The sequence below is a fragment of the Oncorhynchus mykiss genome, chromosome 17 (assembly GCF_057628025.1).
Source record: "Oncorhynchus mykiss isolate SJ-2025 chromosome 17, ASM5762802v1, whole genome shotgun sequence".
In the NCBI taxonomy this organism is placed as follows: Eukaryota; Metazoa; Chordata; class Actinopteri; order Salmoniformes; family Salmonidae; genus Oncorhynchus; species Oncorhynchus mykiss.
This window is the reverse complement of record NC_143038.1, coordinates 35,099,963-35,119,607: the sequence shown is the minus strand read 5'-3', so window position 1 is coordinate 35,119,607 and position 19,645 is coordinate 35,099,963. Positions and strand designations below refer to the sequence as shown.

The 19,645-nt window shown below is 41.0% G+C and overlaps 1 protein-coding gene across 1 annotated transcript; it reads left to right on the top strand.

The window, feature by feature from the left end:
- The first annotated feature begins 1,714 nt into the window (after positions 1-1,714).
- LOC110494056 (vesicle transport protein GOT1A) lies at positions 1,715-5,480 on the top strand. Its single transcript, XM_036950064.2, has 6 exons — positions 1,715-1,860; positions 2,136-2,227; positions 2,601-2,779; positions 4,203-4,266; positions 4,648-4,683; positions 4,768-5,480. Exons 1-5 carry the CDS (start codon positions 1,836-1,838, stop codon positions 4,669-4,671), a joined length of 384 nt encoding a protein of 127 aa, XP_036805959.1. The 5' UTR covers positions 1,715-1,835; the 3' UTR covers positions 4,672-4,683; positions 4,768-5,480.
- Positions 5,481-19,645: the final 14,165 nt, after the last annotated feature.

Genomic DNA, 19,645 nt, shown 5'->3' with positions numbered 1-19,645 from the left:
CTTCAGTATCTATTGCATCTTAGCCGCTCTGTCACTGCTCATCCATATATTTAATACTTCTGCATTCTCATCCCATTCCTTTACTAGATTGTGTGTGTTAGGTTTTGTTGTGGAATTTGTTATACAGTTAATGAATTAAGTTTTGTTGTGGAATTGTTACATATTACCTGTTAGATACTGCTGCACTGTCAGATCTAGAAGCATAAGCATTTCGCTACACTCGCAATGACATCTGCTAATCATGTGACCAGTACAATTTTAATTGATTTTATTTGAGATGGTTGAGTTCAGGCTGTAACACAGTAAAATGTGGAATAAGTCAAAGGCTGTGAATACTTTCTGAATGCACTGTACGTGTACATTTATTTTGCAACACTTGTGCACGCAACGCGGCCAGTTTAGTCAGCATGCAACAGACAAATTGCGCAAAATGTATAAAACTAAATTTTAACCTTTCTGATCTCCCCATCCCGGATCCGGGATCGTGAATACAGACTCAAGCTCATTACCATAACGCAACGTTAACTATTCATGAAAATCGCAAATGAAATGAAATAAATATGCCATCTCTCAAGCTTAGCCTTTTGTAAACAACACTGTCATCTCAGATTTTCAAAATATGCTTCTCAACCATAGGAAAACAATCATTTGTGTAAAAGTAGCTAGCTAGCGTAGCATTTAGCGTTAGCATTAGCATTAGCATCCAGCACGCAACATTTCAACAAAAACATAAAAGCCTTCAAATAAAATAATTTACCTTTGAAGAACTTCAGATGTTTTCAATGAGGAGACTCTCAGTTAGATAGTAGATGCTCAGTTTTTCCAAAAAGATTCCTTGTGTATTAGAAATAGCTCCGTTTTTTACATCACATTGGGCTACCAAAAAAAAACGAAAATTCAGTCCTCAAAACGCGAACTTTTTTCCAAATTAACTCCATAATATCGACTGAAAACATGGCAAACGTTGTTTAGAATCAATCCTCAAGGTGTTTTTCACATATCTCTTCGATTATATATCGTTCGTGGAAGCATGGTTTCCCCTCTCAATCAAATGGAAAAATACTTGCACATGGCTTTGCGCAGCAGTTTCGATGCAGGACACCAGGCGGACACTTGGAAAATGTAGTCTCTTATGGTCAATCTTCCAATGATATGCCTACAAATACGTCACAATGCTGCCGACATCTTGGGGAAACGGCAGAAGGTCTAAGCTTATTCCTGTCGCATTCACAGCCATATAAGGAGACATTAGAAAACAGAGCTTCAGAAATTCTGCTCATTTCCTGTTTGACGTATCATCTTGGTTTCGCCTGTAGAATGAGTTCTGGGGCAGTTACAGACAAAATCTTTGCAGATTCTGAAACTTCAGAGTGTTTTCTTTCCAAAACTGGCAAGAATATGCATAGTCGAGCATCTTTTCGTGACAAAATATCGCGCTTAAAACGGGAACGTTTTTTATCCAAAAATGAAATAGCGCCCCTAGAGATGCAACTGGTTAACAGGCCATGTCAATTTCGACTAGCCCACCAAACAAAAAAATTACCCAGCCCATATGGCATTTTCCAGAATTGCCAGATCCACCCCTGGCTCATTTCTTCAAACTAACTACATTTCTCATTGCTAAGGTCTGGTGACTTTTGGTGACTGGTGACCCCCCCCCCCCCCCCCCCCCCCCCGTCTGGTTAATGTTCACAGGGTGACAGCTCAGTTCAAAGGTCACCACAGAGAAGGAAGAAGCACAGATCTACACCGAACTCCCAAGGAGAAGGAGCGAGAGAGATACGCAACAGGGGGGAGTGAAGGAGAGAGAATTCAGGGGAGGACGAAAAATCATCATGGTTTCAATCACAGAGACTCAGAGTAAGTGGTTAAGAACGGCTGTCCATACAATCACAGTGTTTATTTGTTTTACCTTCAACTCTGAGACTTGCGTTAAGCAACATGTACTTGGTCTTGAGTGATGTCATTGTGAAGACTTTGAACTTTGAAGTGTGTTATGGTGAAAGCCTTTATGGATATGAATACTGTTTTACCTCTAGAGGTTATCTAAATGTATGAACAGTCTGTAGGCCTATAGTTGGTTGAACTACCCAGGCTGACTCTCACAAATGTTTGTGTGTGTGTGTGTGTTCCAGAGATTGGTGTTGGTCTCACAGGCTTCGGCCTCTTCTTTCTGCTCTTTGGCGTGCTGCTGTACTTTGACTCTGTCTTACTGGCATTTGGGAATGTGAGTAATAATCGCTATCGCACACTGACACTGTGCTCCCCTCTCACCATCATGCAACGTTCACCGCCTGGCTAGGGGAAGCAGGTAACAGGTCAACAGAGGCCACTGATATAGCATTAATAACATGATGTTACACACAGCATGACTTATACTCTTTTCACATGGCACTCTGTAAATCTATAACCAATATTTTGAAATTAATACACACCTGCACTGTACTGTCTACATATTTTTTTCAACGCCAGTTGGGTTGCTTGACAATAGTCATAGTAACAGGAAGTAATAGTGACAGTGACAATATTAGCTGCACAAACAGGAAGAATGTATGTTCTACGTTTTCAAACAAAGCTTGTCTCGTCCTTCTTTCCGTCAGGTTCTGTTTCTGGCTGGCCTGGCGTTCATCATTGGCCCGAGAAGGACGGCAGGGTTCTTCTTCCAGAGACAGAAGCTCAGAGGCTCCACCTTCTTCCTCGGTGGCGTGGCCTTGGTGCTGTTCCGCTGGCCAATCATCGGCATGGCTGTGGAGAGCTACGGCTTCGTGCTCCTGTTCAGGTGTGTAAAAAAAAGAGCACCTCTAGGATAGTGAAAAAGAGGACATTTTACATTTTAGTAATTCAGCAGACACTTTCATCATTGAGGGCCTTAGACATCCAGAGCATCTGAGAAGACATGCGTTAATGGAAGCAAGTTGGAACAACAAGTTAAAAAACAGGATAGCTGGGAGAGGATTATGTTACATGAGAAACATTCAGTACCTTGCGACAGCACTGTATTTTTAAACGCCTGCCTCATTTCATCTTTTTCATACCGACTGATTGGAAAGTTCCAACCACAAAAAAATGGCGCCAAATTAATTGAAATCGATGGCAGAAATTATTTGGACTGAAGAAAGAGAATATAAACTTCAGAATGGAATGTTGCCCATTCACATATCATATGTGTCACGCCTGCTCCTGCTCCTTCTTACTGGCGCTCGAGCACGCCAGAATGCCTATCATTACGCACACCTGTCACCATCATTACACGCATCAGCGCTTGATGGACTCACCTGGACTCCATTACCTTGTTGATTGCCGCTCCTATATCTGTCTGCTCCTCGGTTAGATCCCTGTGCTCTCTGAGATGTCGTTCTGTACACCACTGTTTGCCTGTTTGTGGCCCATCTGTTAGCTTGCACAATTCTTGCGATTCTCCTTCAACCTCTCATCAAAGAGCTGTTTTTGCCCACAAGACTTAACCCTAGACCCTGTCGTGCGTGATAAGCACAGGAGCCCAAACTTTTCTGAGATACTGGAACCAGGCACCTGGAAGCCTGGAACCAATGATCATACCATGCTCAAAGTAGCGTTGGTCACTCATTTTGCCCATTCTAACTTTCAGTCGAACAGTAACTGAATGCCTCAATGCCTGTTTGCCTGCTTTATAAAGCTTGTCTGTCGAAAATGTTGGATATTAGGTTATTAAATTATTGCATCTGAGCTCCTAGAGTGTGCGGCTCTCCTTTAATTCTTCAAGTGTTCTGCTTCGCTATCCAGCACCTCGCCTAAATAGGTGTGCGTTTCTTTCGCCTCTAGTTTAATCTGCTTTATAAATCAAACCATGGCCATGTGACTGTTTGTAGGAGTGATCACTTTTCATGAACGGGGTGGTGTTCCTACTAAACTGGCCACAGAGTGTATATCACTTTACTGACCACATCCAGGGACCAGCCTTGAACCACTTTCTAAGACAAACATTTTACCATGGCCAAAACATGTGAGAAAGCTTACATTTCAAAAAATCATAAATGTCTGATACCTCCCTGTGGTTCTAAGAGAAAATAAGATTACATTCATATTTCCCGAATGGAGATTTGCCTAGGAAACCTGGGCAACATTAAAGACAGACTCCCTCTGTGGTAGTTCTAGGCTGAACTGACAGTATTTGCTGGGTCAGCATGTTCTCACATCATATGTATTTGTCTATCTCCCTCCAGGTCATTCTTCCCTGTGGCGTCTGGATTCATTTTATCGTTGGTTAATATCCCCTATCTCAATATGGTGAGAGCAATAATCTTTATTTTTGTTCAACTGACAGTGACTATGCCAGGCTCATAACTTTGTATAAACACAATAAGTTATGATTTAATTATAAGCATGATTTGTATAATTCTCCCATAAAATAATGGAGATATAAAAGTAAATTTGGGAACCGTTGTTTGAGCTAAGAAAGCGATGGGAAAAAAACTACAATGCATTAGCCCACTCCAAGACTGCTTGAGGTTTGTGTCGACACTCCCGATGTTTCAACAAAGAGAGGATCACTCCACATAACATTTTCACAATGTGTCTAGTGGAAAGCTGTAGTCTCCCAATAGTCCTGCTTCATGAAGACTGAAATCTCTCCCTCTCTCTTTCTTCTCTTTTTTTTCCTTCTCCCAGGGAAACAGCTCCTCGATGGTCTGAGAGAATAGAAAGGTAGGGGAAGCTCTCTCTACATTTCTCTCTCTCACTATCTCTATGCTTTCCCTTTCTTATCTCCGTTACACAACAACTTCCTAGGAAGTAGCCCTTCCATGGTCTGAGGAAAGAAAATGAGAGTGGAAGAGTTGAATAGAGGCTGCAAAGAAGAGAGGAGGAATGAAAGTGATGGATTCAAAAAAGGAAAAGCTTATGGGCTAAGACTAGCTACAACCTTTGACAGAGACTGACAGAGAAGTGGTGGAGACGAGGTAGCTAAGAGCCTTGTCCGTCAACAAGTATTAACCAATGGACTTGAACTATTCTTCTTAAAACGTTTATATTAAAATGATCTACCAGAGAAACCATGTGTGGCAATGAGTGTTTGCCATTCCACTAATGTATTTATAATAAAACCATGTTTTTGATCTACAGTTTATCATATCCTTTATTACACACTTTATTTTAAACATGTAATCTATTACTTTGTAGGTGACGGTGTACATTTTGAAAGTTTTGGGTGATGTCTGTATTTCATTTATAAATAGATTTTTTCGCATATTTTTGAGCGAAGGGAAAAGGACTAGTGCTATTTTGTAACACCCTGACCCCCTTTTGTGCAGTTTAAATACAAGAACAAGGACCAATATCGGGAAAAACACTATGGGTATGAGGGTGCATGTTCATCAAACCACTTCTCCTTTGCAATGTTCCATTATTTAGTTTATTTTCCGGATAATCTTGACCTTCAACTCAAATACCCTACATTGTGTGTTGGACAGGTTGGAATAAAGTAAAGTAATACTTTTAAAGAAGGACAGTTTTATTGCTTCTTTAATCAGCTCAACAGTTTTCAGCTGTGCTAACATAATTGCGAAAGTGTTTTCTAATGATCAATTATTGCATTAGCTAACACAACGTGCCATTGGAACACTGCAGTGATGGTTACTGATAATGGGCCTCTGTACGCCTATGTAGATATTCCATAAAAAATCTGCAGTTTCCATTTACAACATTAACAATGTCTACACTGTATTTCTGATCAATGTTGTGTTTTTTTAAATTACTATATGTATTTTCTGAAAGTATTACTATGTGAATTACTAATACTCAATTGACCCATTTTTGTTAGTATTTATGACAATGTTAATTGCACATACAGACAATTACTCTGTGGCAGAGCAATGAGCCAAACGGGGGGTTGACACCTCCAATGTTGACTCAGCGAAGAGGGCAGTGACTAAATCAATCAGATTCCTTCTAGAGCCACCTGGTGAGGATTTCTTAACTACTCTAAGTACAGTTGATATGAGAAGAAATGACCTCACCCATCTGATCTTGACATACTTGGTTATTAGTCACATTACCAAAGTGTAACAGTTCTATTTATTTCTTCTATTAGCAACTTCAAAAGCTCGTGTCTTTGAAAAGACCCTACAAGGCACATCATGTTTTAAATGTTTCAAGTCTGATTAAATGAGCCTTCTTTCTTAAAGTTCTGTTCCCACCAACTGTACGGGATGCACCGTGAATCTGATAATGGTTCGACATCTGTAATATATAATGGTCTGCCATTTGCCACCTCAAGCCAGAGTGACAGCAAGTGTCTGGTTGTAATGTGTTAGGGTAAACAATTGAATTGTATGAACTGTTATAGCTTTACAGACATTTCAAAGCCACTCAATAGAATACATTACCATCACATGTTTTCATATTAGGTTATTTAAAGTATTATTACTACTTTGTGCATAATGTTACAACTTTCCAAATACTTGTGGTGCTGTGTATGGGTGAAACTTGTAGTAAATCAGCATATTGTCTTGAGTAAAACACAAGTGTGATGCCAGTATAAGTAGTGTAAGTATCTGTATGTATTTGCCATAACACTAAAAGGATTATTTAAAAACAAAATTATGCTAAGAATATATTTTTGTTGGGATTCATTAACCTTCCCACTGAGCTCCATACTGATATTCCTTCACTTTTTGTGCTGTGTCAGTTTCAAGAGCATGCAAAGTATGTATTTTCTTCTGTTTTCTCAGTTAGTCCAAGTGGCAGCCAGGAGAAGCTGGCCAAGACAGAGCACCCGAATCAGGTTTCTTGAGCCATCAAGGTATTGATATGGAACTCGTAAATGTAGACAGTTTAAATAACAGCATGGATTTTGACTTATATTTTAGACCAAGAGCTGCAATCCCTGCTTGATGAGCCCGTGGCTTCTGAGATGCCCGCTGGATAAATTGAAGGTATATTATGCTAGCCTATATGTTACAAAATGTTGCTTCTCTTCTATTATCAACATTAATTCCAAAATGTATGGCTGTCAGCAGCTATATGGTTATCAATACTACTAATATATATGAAGGGTGGATATTTTGATCGAGGTATTCCACATGGCCTTCATACATGTTCTGCCTGTTACTCATGGCTTATATTGTCACGCTGTTTGCAGCTAAACTGAGTCTTTATTATTTTGCAGATCTTCAAGCAGTGGAGATGAGTATAATAATGAAGCTGGAGATGATCCATACAGAGTTCAAGACTGCTCTGAACCAAGTTATGGAGGCCATAGAGGCCCAGCAGCCAAACGATTCAGTCCTTGGGACAACATGAAATGCTGCAAAACCCTGCAGAAACAAATCAGGAACTGAAGGATATCTGTGAAATACTTAAAAACTCACACTATCGAAAGAAAATGGAAGGGATGGCCATTTAAAATGTATATGTTTGTAAAACAAAAAGTAATTTATATCACGTATTTGAACAGCAATTGACAAAAAAAGTTAGCTATTTATTGAGAGCCAATTGAATGCAACCTGCAATATTATTGAATCGAAATATCTTAATGTCAATGAAATGCAGTTGTCATATATGCCATATGCCTATTTAGTGTTTGGATTGATTTCCCATTTAACACTTAACTTATCTTAAGAAGAAACAATCAGCCCTCTGTTTACACAAGTTTTAGCACATGATTGCATGATACACTACAATACACTACTCATTACTATCAATCAGAACTGTATGGCCAACTGTTTTAGCCGAGGAACACACAAAGGAATGGGAATTATTATTATTATTTTTTTAAAATCAGACCTGATACCTGACCCTCTGCTCTGGCCAGGACCTGGGATCAGGAATCAGACGAATGATGAGGAAAAATTGGAACAGAGGAGCTGTGGACAAGCTAATACTTGAAGGGCAGGAAGGGGAAGAGGATCTTTAATGAGCTATCAATCTATGATGCTGTCACAAGTAAGTAAAAAAAAACATTTTTTTCAACAACATAGGAGCATCCTTAAAAGCACACCCCAAGGCTACCTACCAAGAGGTAGATGACAAAATAGCAGACGCTCTAATACATGCACCAGCTCGGCTCAAGAGTAAGAGAAAGGTATGATAAAAAATAAAAATAAATGTTATATATATTCTTTCATTGTGACTTCCAGGAGCAGATTGGAGAAGCGACAGTGGATGAGGACGGAGTGCCCACTGCACTGAAGATAGGAAACACTTCAAAGGGGGGACACTCTTGACCCAAACTGCTACAAACCTATATCTATCCTACCCCGCCTTTCTAAGGTCTTCAAAAGCCAAGTCAACAAACAGATTACCGACCATTTTGAATCCCACCGCACCTTCTCCGCTATGTAATCTGGTTTCAGAGCTGGTTATGGGTGCACCTCAGCCACGCTCAAGGTCCTAAACGATATCTTAACCGCTGTCGATAACAAACAATGCTGTGCAGCCGTATTTATTGACCTGGCCAAGGCTTTCGACTCTGTCAATAACCACATCCTCATCGGCAGACTCGATAGCCATTGTTTCTCAAATGATTGCCTCACCTGGTTCACCAATTACTTCTCTGATAGAGTTCAGTGTGTCAAATCGGAGGGCCAGTTGTCCGGGCCTCTGGGAGTCTCTATGGGGGTGCCACAGGGTTTAATTCTTGGACCGACTCTCTTCTCTGCATACATCAATGATGTCACTCTTGCTGCTGGTGAGTCTCTGATCTACCTCTACGCAGACGACACCATTCTGTATACTTCTGGCCCTTCTTTGGACACTGTGTTAACAACCCTCCAGACGAGCTTCAATGCCATACAACTCTCCTTCCGTGGCCTCCAATTGCTCTTAAATACAAGTAAAACTAAATGCATGCTCTTCAACCGATCGCTGCCTGCACATGCCCGCCCGTCCAACATCACTACTCTGGACGGTTCTGACTTAGAATATGTGGACAAATACCTAGTTGTCTTGTTAGACTGTAAACTCTCCTTTCAGACTCACATCAAACATCTCCAATCCAAAGTTAAATCTAGAATTGGCTTCCTATTTCGCAACAAAGCATCCTTCACTCATGCTGCCAAACATACCCTTGTAAAACTGACAATCCTACCGATCCTCGACTTCGGCGATGTAATTTACAAAACAGACTCTAATACCCTACTCAATAAATTGGATGCAGTCTATCACAGCGCCATCTGTTTTGTCACCAAAGCCCCATATTCTACCCACCACTGAGACCAGTACGCTCTCGTTGGCTGGCCCTCACTTCATACTCGTCGCCAAACCCACTGGCTCCAGGTCATCTACAAGACCCTGCTAGGTAAATTGCCCCCTTATCTCAGCTCGCTGGTCACCGTAGCAGCATCCACCTGTAGCACACGCTCCAGCAGGTATATCTGGTCACCCCCAAAACCACTTCTTCCTTTGGCCACCTCTCCTTCCAAGTTCTCTGCTGCCAATGACTGGAAAGAAACTACAAAATTCTCTGAAACTGGAAACACTTATTTCCCTTCACTAGCTTTTAGCACCAGCTGTCAGAACAGCTCACAGATTACTGCACCTGTATATAGCCCATCTATAATTTATCCCAAACAGCGACCTCTTCCCCTGCTGTATTTATTTATTTATTTTGCTCCTTTGCACCCCATTATTTCTCTCCACTTTGCACATTCTTCCACTGCAATTCCAGTGTTTCACCATCTACCATTCCAGTGTTTTACTTTCTATATTGTATTTACTTCACCACCATGGCCTTTTTTGCCTTTACCTCCCTTATCTCACCTCATTTGCTCACATTGTATATAGACTTATTTTTCTACTGTATTATTGACTGTATGTTTGTTTTACTCCATGTGTAACTCTGTTGTTGTATGTGTCGAACTGCTTTGCTTTATCTTGGCCAGGTCGTAATTGTCACAATTTAGCAGATTAACACGAGTGATAAATGATCAGATGAACATGTGCAGGTAGAGATACTGGTGTGCAAAAGAGCAGAAAAGTAAATAAAATTAAAACAGTATGGGGATGAGGTGGGCTAAATTGGGTGGGCTAAATACCGATGGACTATGTACAGCTGCAGCGATCGGTTAGCTGCTCAGATAGCAGATGTTTAAAGTTGGTGAGGGATATAAAAGTCTCCAACTTCAGAGATTTTTGGATTCGTTCCAGTCGCAGGCAGCAGAGAACTGGAAGGAAAGACGGCCAAATTAGGTTTTGGCTTTAGGGATGATCAGTGAGATACACCTGCTGGAGCATGTGATACGGGTGGGTGTTGCCATCGTGACCAGTGAACTGAGATAAGGCGGAGCAGTGGTCGGTGGTATAAGGTGCTTTAGTAACAAAACGGATGGCACTGTGATAAACTGCATCCAGTTTGCTGAGTAGAGTATTGGAAGCTATTTTGTAGATGACATCGCCGAAGTCGAGGATCGGTAGGATAGTCAGTTTTACTAGGATAAGTTTTGCGGCGTGAGTGAAGGAGGCTTTGGGTGCTGATGCTAGTCGAGCATGCGGGTGCAGGCAGCGAACGGTTGAAAAGCATGCATTTGGTTTTACTAGCGTTTAAGAGCAGTTGGAGGCCACGGAAGGAGTGTTGTATGGCATTGAAGCTCGTTTGACGGATATGATATCGTTTAGTAACTTGAGCGTGGCTCAGGTGCACCCGTGACTGGCTCGGAAACCGGATTGCACAGCGGAGATTGTACGGTGAGATTCGAGATGGTCAGTGATCTGTTTGTTGACTTGGCTTTCGAAGAACTTAGATAGGCAGGGCAGGATGGATATAGGTCTGTAACAGTTTTGGTCCAAGGTGTCTCCCTCTTTGAAGAGGGTGATGAGCTTTCCAATCCTTGGGGATCTCAGATGATACGAAGGAGAGGTTGAACAGGCTGGTAATAGGGGTTGCGACAATGCCGGCGGACAGTTTCAGAAATAGAGGGTCCAGATTGTCAAGCCCAGCTGATTTGTATGGGTCCAGGTTTTTCTAGCTCTTTCAGAACATCTGCTATTGGTTCCTGACTGCCCTGAACAGTTGCATATCGCGGGGACTATTCGATGTTATTGCAGTCCGCCACAGGATGTTTTTGTGCTGGTCGAGGGCAGTCAGGTCTGGAGTGAACCAAGGGCTATATCTGTTCTTAGTTCAGATGTTTTTGAACAGAGCATGCTTGTCTAAGATGGTGAGGAAGTTACTTTTAAAGAATGACCAGACATCCTCAACTGACGGGATGAGGTCAATATCCTTCCAGGATACCCGGGCCAGGTCGATTAGAAAGGCCTGCTCGAAGAAGTGTTTTAGGGAGCGTTTTACAGTGATGAGGGGTGGTCGTTTGACCACGGACCCGTAGCGGATACAGGCAATGAGGCAGTGATCGCTGAGATCCTGATTGAAGACAGCAGAGGTGTATTTGGAGGGCAAGTTGGTCAGGATAATGTCAATTAGGGTCCCCATGTTTATGGATTTAGGGTTGTACCCAGTGGGTTCCTTGATGATTTGTGTGAGATTGAGGGCATCTAGCTTAGATTGTAGAACTGCCGGGGTGTTAAGCATATCCCAGTTTAGGTCACCTAACAGAACAAACTCTGAAGCTAAATGGGGGGCGATCAATTCACAGATGGTGTCCAGGGCACAGCTGGGAGCTGAGGGGGGTCGGTAGCAGGCGACAACAGTGAGAGACTTATATCTGGAGAGATTCATTTTTAAAATTAGAAGTTCGAACTGTTTGGGCATAGACCTGGAAAGTATGACAGAACTTTGCAGGCTATCTCTGCAGTAGATGGCAACTCCTCCCCCTTTGGCAGTTCTATCTTGACGAAAAGTGTTATAGTTGGGTATGGAAATCTCAGAATTTTTGGTGGCCTTTCTAAGCCAGGATTCAGACACGGCAAGGACATCAGGGTTGGCAGAGTGTGCTAAAGCAGTGAGTAAAACAAACTTGGGAGGAGGCTTCTGATGTTGACATGCATGAAACCAAGGCTTTTTCGATCACAGAAGTCAACAAATGAGGGTGCCTGGGGACATGCAGGGCCTGGGTTTACCTCCACATCACCCGATGAACAGAGGAGGAGTAGGATGAGGGTGCGGCTAAAGACTATCAAAACTGGTTGCCTTGAAACCAAGATTGAACTCTTTGGCCTGAATGACAAGCAGCACGTCTACAGGAAACCTGGCACCATCCCTACGGTGAAGCATGGTGATGGCAGCATGGGTCTGAATACTTGTGTAAATGTGATATTTCAGTTTTTTTTATTTGATACATTTGCAAAAATGACTAAAAACCTGTTTAAGCTTAATCATTATGGGGTAGTGTGTGTAGATTGATGAAAGAACAACAACAATTTAATCAACTTTAGAATAAGTCTGTAACGTAACAAAATGAGGAGAAAAGCCAAATATATACACTCCTTTCTTGAAACATGAACTTACCAGTCTTTATATCTATTATAGACATGTTTGCGCATTGGGAAACCAATGCTTTCATTGTGTGACAGGTTAGTGATTCTGAAAGGACAGCAACCGTAATACCAGCACACTCATGTAGAAGTGTAAGGAGTTTGTAAAACACAAAGGCAAGTGCTGTAATGGAGGGTACACGCAGGTATAAACCGTATACTCATAAACTCTGACATAAAAAGCCAGTAGTTCCCAATCATAAAACACAACCATTAAGCATTTCCAAATCAAAATGTACAACTATTGCTTCCCATTGGAAATAACTTTTCAGGTTTAGTACGCAAAGTAACCAGTGACCTAAAGTTTAAAGTGGAAATGACAGTGTTTTTAACTACTTTGCAGATATGAAACAAACTTACAAATATCAGTAAAAAAATAGCAATTCCCAGTTTATGAACTCCAACTTCATAAGAGGTTTAAAAAGAGGTTATGTTTGACTCAACGTTCCATGATGTACACAAAGTCATTGTAGATTAATAGAATATATTAATATTAATATAATTCCCCAATACATTTCTTGGTAGTCAAAAACATATTGCTATCAGGTTGTAAAATACAGCTGGCCTGGTACATTGTTTGCTGCCTCCACCCATTCTGGATGCACTGTTTCAGTTTCAATGACTCAATATTCTGGACAAAAACGGACGAATGTAACTAAGGCTGGGAATGTCAATGCAATCAGTCATAAAATGGCTAATAGGCTAGCGTAACTATTTATGTAGCAACCTAAAAACACAGAGCCTAAAGTTAACTAGATAGAGAGCTGCTAGGAGGATGTCACGTCATGCCATTGGAGGAGTGGGTGAGTGACTGACTTTTTCCCCTCATATTGTTTTTCGGTGGCTATACACAGACAGATATACAGGTGTCATTTAGTTAGCTAGTTAGCATATATCTTGCGTTGGCAAGTTCACTATGGCTATCTACTCAGATTTCAGAGCACCTTGTCTGAGTGTGCCAGAGTGTTGTTGGCTGCTTTTCCTTCACTCTGCAGTCCAACTCATCCCAAACCATCTCAATTGGTTTGAGGTCTGGTGATCGTGGAGGCCAGGTTATCTGATGCAGCACTCCATCACTCTTCATCTTGGTCAAATAGCCCTTACACAGCCTGGAGGTGTGTTGGGTCATTGTCCTGTTGAAAAACAAATTATAGTCCAACTAAACACAAACCAGATTGGATGGAGTATCGCTGCAGAATGCTGTGGTAGCCATGCTGGTTCTAAATAGATCACATACAGTGTCGCCAGCAAAGCACCCCCACAACATCACACCTCATCCTTCATGCTTCACGGTGGGAACCACACATGCGGAGAGTCTCCGTTTGCCTACTCTGCGTCTCACAAAGACTTGGCGTTTGGATCCAAAAATCTCAAATTTGGACTCATCAGACCAAAGGACAGATTTCCACTGATCTAATGTCCATTGCTCATGTTTGTTGGCACAAGCAAATCTCTTCTTCTTATTGGTGTCCTTTTTTAGTGGTCCTTTTTTAGCCAGATTCACACAGTCTCCTCTGAACAGTTGATGTTGATATGTGTATTTTACTTGAACTCTAATGCGTTTATTTGAGCTGCAATTTCTGAGGCTGGTAAATCTAATGAACTTATCCTCCGCAGCAGAGGTAACTCTCGGTCTTCCTTTCCTGTGGTGGTCCTCATGAGAGACAGTTTCGTCATAGCCCTTGACGGTTTTTGCGACTGCACTTGAAGAAACTTTCAAAGTTCTTGACATTTTCCAGATTGACTGACCTTCATGTCTTATGGACTGGCATTTCTCTTTGCTTATTTGAGCTGTTCTTACCATTACATGGACTTAGTATTTTACTAAATAGCGCTATCCTCTGTGTACACCCCTACCTTGTCACAAAACAACTGATTGGCTCAAACGCATTAAGAAGGAAAGAAATTCCACAAATGACCTTTTAACAATGCTCACCTGTTAATTGAAATGCATTCCAGGTAACTAACTACCTTATGAAGCTGGGTGAGAGAATACCAAGAGCGTGCAAAGTTGTCATCAAGGCAAAGGGTGGCTACTTTGAAGAATCTCAAATATAGAATATATTTTGATGTTTCTTTTTTTGTTACTACATGATTCCATATGTGTTATTTCATAGTTTTGATGTCTTCACTATTATTCTACAATGTAGAAAATAGGACATTTAAAGAAAAACCCTTGAATGAGTAGGTGTGTCCTAACTTTTGGCTGGTACTGTATGTAATTCTCAATCATTTTAAGAATTTATGACAACGTGAAAATTGCCATATCTAAGTGGTCGCTTTTCAGAATAGAAACAAAAGTGTCACATTCTTCCTGTGTGTAATGTTGCAGAAATGCTGTCAGTTCCACTTTAAATACAACAATGTATTACACACAAGTTTTATTCAAAGAGATGGCTAGCAATAGCAAGTGCTCTGCAATAAAAAACACAGTTCCACTCACAAGATGATGATCATTTGAAACATAACCTTTGGTTGAAAGTTATTCCGGAAAAGGGAGAAGCTAAAAATGATCAACAACATCCTCTTTGATAACAGTTGCTGCAGCTGCTGCAAACTAGTTGGCAACAAAAGCTAGCTAGCTAGACCGTGGGAAAACTATTGCTTCCGATTGCACAGTTATTTGTGGGCCTTCAAGAAGGCAGAAGTTTGTTTTACGGTCCCATCCATTAAGTCAAAATGCGATTGGTTGATTCCATTGTCACTCCAAACTTTTTCCCTAATACAGTTGAATGGCGGATGCCTTCATCTAGCTTCTGATGGCCTAGCCATTGGCTGACCTAGCTTGCTAGATTTATCTCTCCAGAGACCATTAAAGAAAAATATGATGTATCTCTTCAGTGTTAACACTTTCCTTTCCAACAAAAACTGAAGAGAATAAATCGGAACATCATTGTAAATAATATTATTGTAGTATTATTATTTTACAAATCCGTAGCCCTTCTCTGAAGGTGTAGAAGGCTGATTGTTCCCCTCTCTGTTTCAATAAGTAATAATTTGTAGAGTGGCTCTATTTTCCCTCAGCGTGCATTTTTTCACAATTCTGAATGTCTAAAGAACCCATATGTGGTTCTGAAATATGAAGACAGATAAACTGGACATTTTGAATTCTTAATATGGTGGTGATTTTACAGAATCCTGGTTTGGTCTCGGTCTTGACTCGGCCTCGGACCCCTTGTCCCCTTCCCGGTCTCAGACTTGAATCTGTCTTGCCCCCCCCCCCCGGTTTTGGTCTTGACTCAGACTCACTTTAGGTTGTCTCAAACACAACACTGGTATAGAGCATGACCAAGTGCCCCCTGTTGGAGAAGTATAGTTAGAACGATGATATTGTCAGATAAGAGAAAGAATCTAGCTTGACGCCTGGGTATTCTCTTCTCTGTTCGGGAATCAAACAGCTGTTGAACCCTAACTCGAAGAGATTGGGTCTTTTACAAAATGCTGTTGAGGACATGGAGGACCGGAATGGGCTGCATCCCCTACCCCCTTTTTTGGGAATCAGTAAACACAAGGCATTGGACCGAATATGGCTCCCTATTGCTGCTGTTGCTATGAGAGCCCACTTGCCTAACAGAGAGGAGCTATCCTACTCCAGAATGCAAGTCGAGTCACCAGTCACTATTGAAATGAGCGAGTTTTGGGACAATGCTTGCCAAAGTGGTTGTGAGGCTGGTTGGACGTACTACCAAATTCTCTAAAACAACGTTGGAGGCGGCTTATGGTAGAGAAATTAACATTAAATTATCTGGCAACAGATTTGGTAGACATTCCTGCAATCAGCATGACAATTGCACGCTCCCTCAACTTGATACATCTGTGGCATTGTGTCGTATGACAAAACTGCACATTTTAGAGTGGCCTTTTATTGTCCCATGCAAAAGTTGCTCCAGTGTAAGGATCTGTTTAATCAGTTTCTTGATATGCCACACCTGTCAGTTGGACAGATTATCTTGGCAAAGAAGAAATGTTCACTAACATGGATGTAAACAAATTTGTGCACAACATTTTAGAGAAATAAGCTTTTTCTGTATGGAAAAATTTGGAGATATTTTATTTCAGCTCATGAAACATGGGACCAACACTTTACATGTTGCAAGAGGAGGAAGGGAAGCGCTACTAAGGTACACAATAGTACATTTTGGTAGATAGAAGGTGCTCTTTGGTAAAAGGTGTAAATTGGTCATCAAAAAGAAAGGAGGACCAAGGCACTCTTCATATACTTGATTAAAATGCCTTTATTAGTATGGCATGTTCAATAGAAACAAAGCTTTTTAAAAACCGACATGTTTTGGCTGCATGGAGTACTCCCTGACGAAGGCCGAAACACGTCGTTTAAAAAAAAACTTTTTTCTATTGAACATGCCATACTAATAAAGGCATTTTAATCAATTATATGAAGAGTTCCTTGGTCCTCCTTTCTTTTTGATGACTTTACATGTTGCGTTTATATTTTTGTTCTGTATATTTGTTACCTTTTGTCTTTTATGACTGGTTTGTGGCGCTGTACTGAAAGCAAACTCAAAGGCCCCACTTTCCATTCATCCAAAACCACAAAATGAGCCAAACTCTATTTTTATAAGTCCAGTTCCTCTGGGTTTTAGCTGGTTGGGTTGGTAAGGGGTTAGGCAGGGGTGTTCGGGGGTGTTGAAGAATATTACAGGCTGATCTCTCTGCGGTGGAGAGGAGGACTGTTGTGTAGGTCATCCCCTGTCAGATTTGGAGAGATTTTCTGGCTCTTAATGTGATACATCTAAATTGAATGATGCCGGGAAAGTGATGGCCCTTAACCCTGCTTTCGTTCTTTTCTCCTCAGTCGCTTAGACGTGGGAGTTATCTGATGGGCTAGCTGGGTATTTTACAGTTCAACCACAGCCTTTTCATTGTCAAAAAGCAACTTCTGCACACTGGTCTTGTGTTTGTGCCAAATGTTACTGCGTGGTAACCTCACTTGTAAACAAGAACTGGTTATCAGCTACACCTTTCATGTCAGCAGCAAAAATGAACACCTATTAAAATAGCCTGATTAGACAGTAAAATAATAACTAGGCAGTAAACTAATAACGTAATTTAGGCTTTCAGACAAGAATACGTATATAATTGCTACTGACTTCTAATCTCCCGGAATTGGCTTTATTTCCAGAGAAACTGATTGATCAAATTGAGTCCAATAAAACTGACTGTCTCTTGTTACGTTTGTTTGGAGTCCATGTAACCATGTGACCATGTAATTATGTACAGTATTTAACATAACTACCCAGTTCAAAAGCTTGCTCAAAGTAGTTGTATAACCCACCCCCACCCAAGAAACATACCAGTTTAGTTTATACACAGTGAGAGTACAAAACATTAAGAACACACTTTCCATGACAGACTGACCAGGTGAAAGCTATGATCCCTTATTGATGCCACTTGTTAAATCCACTTAATCAGTGTAGATAAAGGGGAGGTGAAAGATTTTAAAGCCGTGACACGATTCAGACACGGATATTGTATGTGTGCCATAGGATTTTAAAGCCTTGAGAAGATTCAGACACAGATAAGCTTAACTTTATGTTAATCCAGCCACTTTGTCAGATTTCAAATGGGCTTTACGGCAAAAGCATACCATACGATTATCTGAGGACAGCGTCCCACTTACAAAAGCATTACAAACATTTTCCAAACAAGCAGAGGTGTCACGAAAGTCAGAAATAGTGATAAAATAAATCACTTACCTTTGAAGATCTTCCTCTGTTTGCATTCCCAAGGGTCTCAGCTGCTACATAACAAATGGTTGTTTTGTTCATTAAAGTCCTTCTTTACATCCCAAAAAATTCAGTTTAGTTGGCACGCATGATTCAGTAATCCACCTGTCTCCCTCGTTCAAAATGCATACAAATCAATCCCAAAAGATACCAATAAACTTTGTCCAAACAAGTCAAACAATGTTTCTAATCAATCCTCGGGTACCCTAATATGTAAATAAATTGTACAAATTTAAGACGGAGAATAGTATGTTCATTACCGGAGATAAATAACGAAGTGCACACCGTCATCTACGAGCATCACAATACTACTGCCAAAATGGGAGCGACCTAGAAAAACGACAAATTCTAGCTTTTCAAAAAACAAGCCTGAAACTTTTTCTAGGGACTATTGATATCTGGAAGCCTCGTGAACTGAAATCTGGGAGGTATTCCATTGATTTTCCCATAGACTGCCTTTTTAATGAGTGGTGAGCTTAATTTTTTTTCCAGATTGATTCTCCTCGTGTTTTTGCCTGCCATATCAGTTGTGTTATACTCACAGACATTATTCTAACAGTTCTGAAAACTTTAGAGTGTTTGCTATCCAATTCTACCAATTTATATGCGTATCCTAGCTTCTGGGCCTGAGTACAGGCAGTTTACTTTGGGGACCTCAGTCATCCAAACTTCCGAATACTGCACCCTATCCCTAAGAAGCAGACAGAGAAGAACTCCAACTTCTTAATCATAGTCTCAATTTTGTCCCGCACATTGAATATAGTTGCAGAGAGTCGCTGTAATCCTAGAATAAGATCATTCAGGCGAGAAAAAACTTCACCCAGATAGGCCAGTCTTGTGAGAAACTCGTCATCATGAAAGCGGTCAAACAAGTGAAAATTATGGTCAGTAAACAAAACTTTAAGCTCGTCTCTCATTTCAAAGAAATGTGTTAATACATTGCCCCTTGGTAGTCAGCGCACTTCTGTATGTTGTAAAAGTGTTACATGGTCGCTGCCCATGTCATTGCATAGAGCAGAAAATACACGAGAGTTCAGGTCATTTGCTTTAACTCAGTTAACAACTTTTACTGTAGTGTCCGAAACGTCTTTCAATCTGTCAGGCATTCCAATGGAAGAAAGAGCCTCTCGGTGGATGCTGCAGTGTATCCAAGTGGCATCAGGACAAGTGCTTGCACGTGTGTTACCACTACACTATGTCTCCCTGTCATGGCTTTTGCGTCATCAGTACAGATACCAACACATCTTGACCACCAAAGTCAATTTGATGTCACAAAGCTGTCTAGTACTTTAAAACTATTCTCTCATGTTGTCCTGGTTTCCAGTGGTTTGCAGAAGAGGATGTCTTCCTTAATTGACCCCCCATAAACGTAATGGACATAAACCAGGAGCTGTGCCAGGCCCGCTATGTCTGTTGACTCATCCAGCTGTAATGCATATAATTCACTGGCTTGTATGCGAAGCAGTAATTGTTTCAAAACATTTCCTGCCATATCA

Excerpts from the sequence above, each read along its gene's own strand:
- LOC110494056 (XM_036950064.2), top strand. The coding sequence starts at position 1,836 with ATGGTTTCAATCACAGAGACTCAGA. Across the intron at positions 2,780-4,202 it reads GGCTTCGTGCTCCTGTTCAG|GTCATTCTTCCCTGTGGCGT; the intron begins GTGTGTAAAAAA and ends ATCTCCCTCCAG. Across the intron at positions 4,267-4,647 it reads ATATCCCCTATCTCAATATG|GGAAACAGCTCCTCGATGGT; the intron begins GTGAGAGCAATA and ends TCCTTCTCCCAG.